General features: G+C 38.8%; 1 protein-coding gene across 1 annotated transcript; it reads right to left on the minus strand.

The window, feature by feature from the left end:
- Positions 1-2,513: 2,513 nt before the first annotated feature.
- LOC9298675 lies at positions 2,514-3,125 on the minus strand. The gene has a single exon (XM_002862553.1). The coding sequence runs from the start codon at positions 3,123-3,125 to the stop codon at positions 2,514-2,516; it is 612 nt and encodes a 203-aa protein (XP_002862599.1).
- Positions 3,126-3,150: the final 25 nt, after the last annotated feature.

A 3,150-nucleotide genomic window follows, 5' to 3' on the forward strand; every position in this document is an offset into this window, starting at 1 on the left:
CTAACACTTCTTCACCACCTTCAAATTCAGCTTTTCCCAAAAGTGTAACAAAATGATTTACTTCTTCTTCAACATCACTTTCTTCCTCTGAATCATCTTCTATTCTCTGTATTGATTTTTCTTTTCTTATTTTCTGATTACTAACACATTCATGTTGAGTATGTCCAATACCTTTGCACCCAAAACACTTTACATCCTTTTTCTTGAATGTAGGACATTCATATTTGAAGTGTCCATACCCTAAGCACTCATGACATTGCATATTTGCCTTCTTAATAATTTTACCTTCTTCTGGATATTTTTTGCTTGAGCTGAACCTCCTCTGTCCTTGTTCTTCTTCTACCTTCCTTAATAGTTGATCAAGTCTTTGAAACAACAAACTTTTAGGATCATATTCTTCTGCCTTTTGAGTTTTCTTTTCAAGAGAAGTTAATGCCAAATCCTTTGGATTTTTCACTTTCTGCACACCCTCTAGTTCCATCTCATGAGCTTGAAGCATTTCGACCACATCTCCAAAGCTAAGGTCTTCCGTGTTATGTGACACACTTAAGGCAGTTTTGTATGCCATGAATCTTGAAGGTAAACATCGTAGAAACTTCTTGACTAGTTTCTTATCTTTGTACTTCTTTCCAAGTGTCAATGCTTCGTGAGCTAGAGAACTTATCTTTGAACTAAAATCAGAAATTGAATCACGTTCTTCCATCTTCAGATTTTCGAATCTTGAGGCCAACATGTCTTTCCTTGAGTTCTTCACCTTTGTGGTTCCTTCAAAGTGATTTTGCAAGATATCCCAAGCTTCTTTTGCTGTTTCACATCCCTGAATTAGTTCGAACTGGTTTCTTCCAACATTAATGTGAATAGCGGTGAGTGCCTTTGCGTTGTACTTTGATTTTTTCAATTCATCATTAGTCCAGTCCTTCTCCGGTTTAGCAACCTCGGCTCCTGATTCATCCTTGATTTTTGGTTCTTCCCACTTTTCCAATATGGCTTTCCAAGCATAGACATCAATGCCTCTTATAACCGCCTTCATCCTTGATTTCCAAAAACCATAGTTTCCATCATTCAATATTACTCTTGATCCGATGTCAAGTCCATGATAGCTCTCCATCTTCTCCACAAGATCTCACCTGTATGCAATCCTCACAAGTGACCGCTCTGATACCAATTGAAAGTGCAAGAGCTATTAAGTACTTGAGAACTAGCTCACGATATAAGACAGAAACTGAGTCAGGAACTGAGTCACAAGCTGAGACACGAATTTCTTTTTAAAACTCTTTTGATTAATAGAAAATACGTTTACAAGGTCTTCCTTAAACTATTTTCTATTCTCTCAATCTCTCGTTCTTAGATCACAACCCGATCTAGAACTCTCTCAAGACAAATCTCTTAGCCCTCTTAAGCATTATGCTTTCTCACAAGAAACCCCATAACCTTAATGTCTAAGAATTCTCTTTCTCTCTTGTGCTCTCCTTTTCTAAAGCCTAAGCCCCCTATTTATACTAAATAGGTCGTGGCTATACAACAAGCCGATTTCCTATTCTAACACTAATAGGAATAGACAATTTCCTTTTTCTTAAGGATAAGGAAATTGTCCTTTCTCTTCATGTTTCCATTTCTTCCTATGAAAAGGAAACTCTTCAGTCTTCTAGAATCTTCTCCAAGCTTCTAGTATCCACAGCCAACCGCCATAGACCGACTTTACCAATTTCCAAATACTTGCTTCACGTAATTCTATTCTGTTGAACTACTTCTTGTACTACTCTGAACTAGTTCAACGACTACTTCAGCAGCTTCATCTTCACTCTTCGCCTTCTATAAATGTCGCTTTCTGTTTCTCTTCATCTTGATATAAAACTCATTAAGAATACATCAACAAGATTCGCCGGTCATTGTCATCTCCGGGAGATGTGACAGTCTTATCTTTTGAAGAACAGTGAGAGAAGCTGAAGGGTCAACAAGAAGCAAAAACAAAACACTACTCTTCAAAGTATTTTTCTTTATCCTGTTTATTCTTTGGAGGGAAAGTGGGAAACCTAGCATCTCAACCAGTCAAGTCTAACACGTCATATTCTATTTGAACCAAGGACCGGTTGAACCGCAGAAACCAATTTAAAATTGGTGAACCGGCTTAAAAACTGAAACCAATTTATCGTTTAGTAACTTTTTGTAAGAGTTATTTTCTTTTCTTTTTTGTGTTTTTTTGAATTGTTGTTAATTGTGTTGTTAAGACTGCCTAAACGAAAGATGAAGAGGAGCAACACTGATCTGGAGGGAAACTCTACAGTTATATCGATTCTTCACTTCACATCACAAAAACGTCTGTGTACTTCAACTGTGGTTACAATGAAACTCCACTGTACTTACGAGTTACGACTATGCAACGATGTCACATTAACACTCAAACCCATCTCTCTCTTCTTCTTCTAATATTTTCAAAAGGTCAAACTACTAAATCCGAGATATGTACTCCTAAGCTGTTCACTGGGACTGTGTACCTCAAAGCTGAAGAAGCTCTATATAGCTGCAAGGCGGTCTTTCTCCAGAAGATCCACAAGGCCACGAGGAGGGTATTCGAAGAAAACTAATTCTTGAGGCTGTTCTTCTGATCTCTTTGCTAACCATTCTGCACACGAGTTCTGTTCTTTGGAGATATGGTAAATGTCACACTCCCACTCCTTCAATATCATGTCCTTGCACGACCCCAGAAGCGTTTTCCTTTTACAAAACAGGGACGATCTTGTTGTTAGAGCATTGATGATCTCAAAGCTTGTTGTCTCCAAGTGGATTCTTCGGAAACCGCTGTCCCACAGAAATTTCAGGCCATGGTATATAGCCAAAAGCCCAGCTGCGACTTCAGGGATGCTCCTATGGCACCTGATGTACCCAAACACCCACTTCCCTGATTGATCACGCACTATTCCAGCCGATCCGGATAGATCAGATAGAGGGTTTGAAGTTCCTTGTATATTAAGTTTCACCAAAGGTGGTGTCCATATCTTCTCGAAACCAGGAGGTAAACTTGTTTCTCTGTTCACCTTCTCTGGTGATCTTGAGGGAGTGTTTTGTGATTCTGTAATTAGCTTCAGAGCCACACTTGGGGTCAGGCATTCAGTGTCTATGTCCATGTCAACAACATCCCCATCATCAAAT

This window comes from Arabidopsis lyrata, assembly GCF_000004255.2.
Source record: "Arabidopsis lyrata subsp. lyrata unplaced genomic scaffold ARALYscaffold_299, whole genome shotgun sequence".
NCBI classification, from domain to species: Eukaryota; Viridiplantae; Streptophyta; class Magnoliopsida; order Brassicales; family Brassicaceae; genus Arabidopsis; species Arabidopsis lyrata.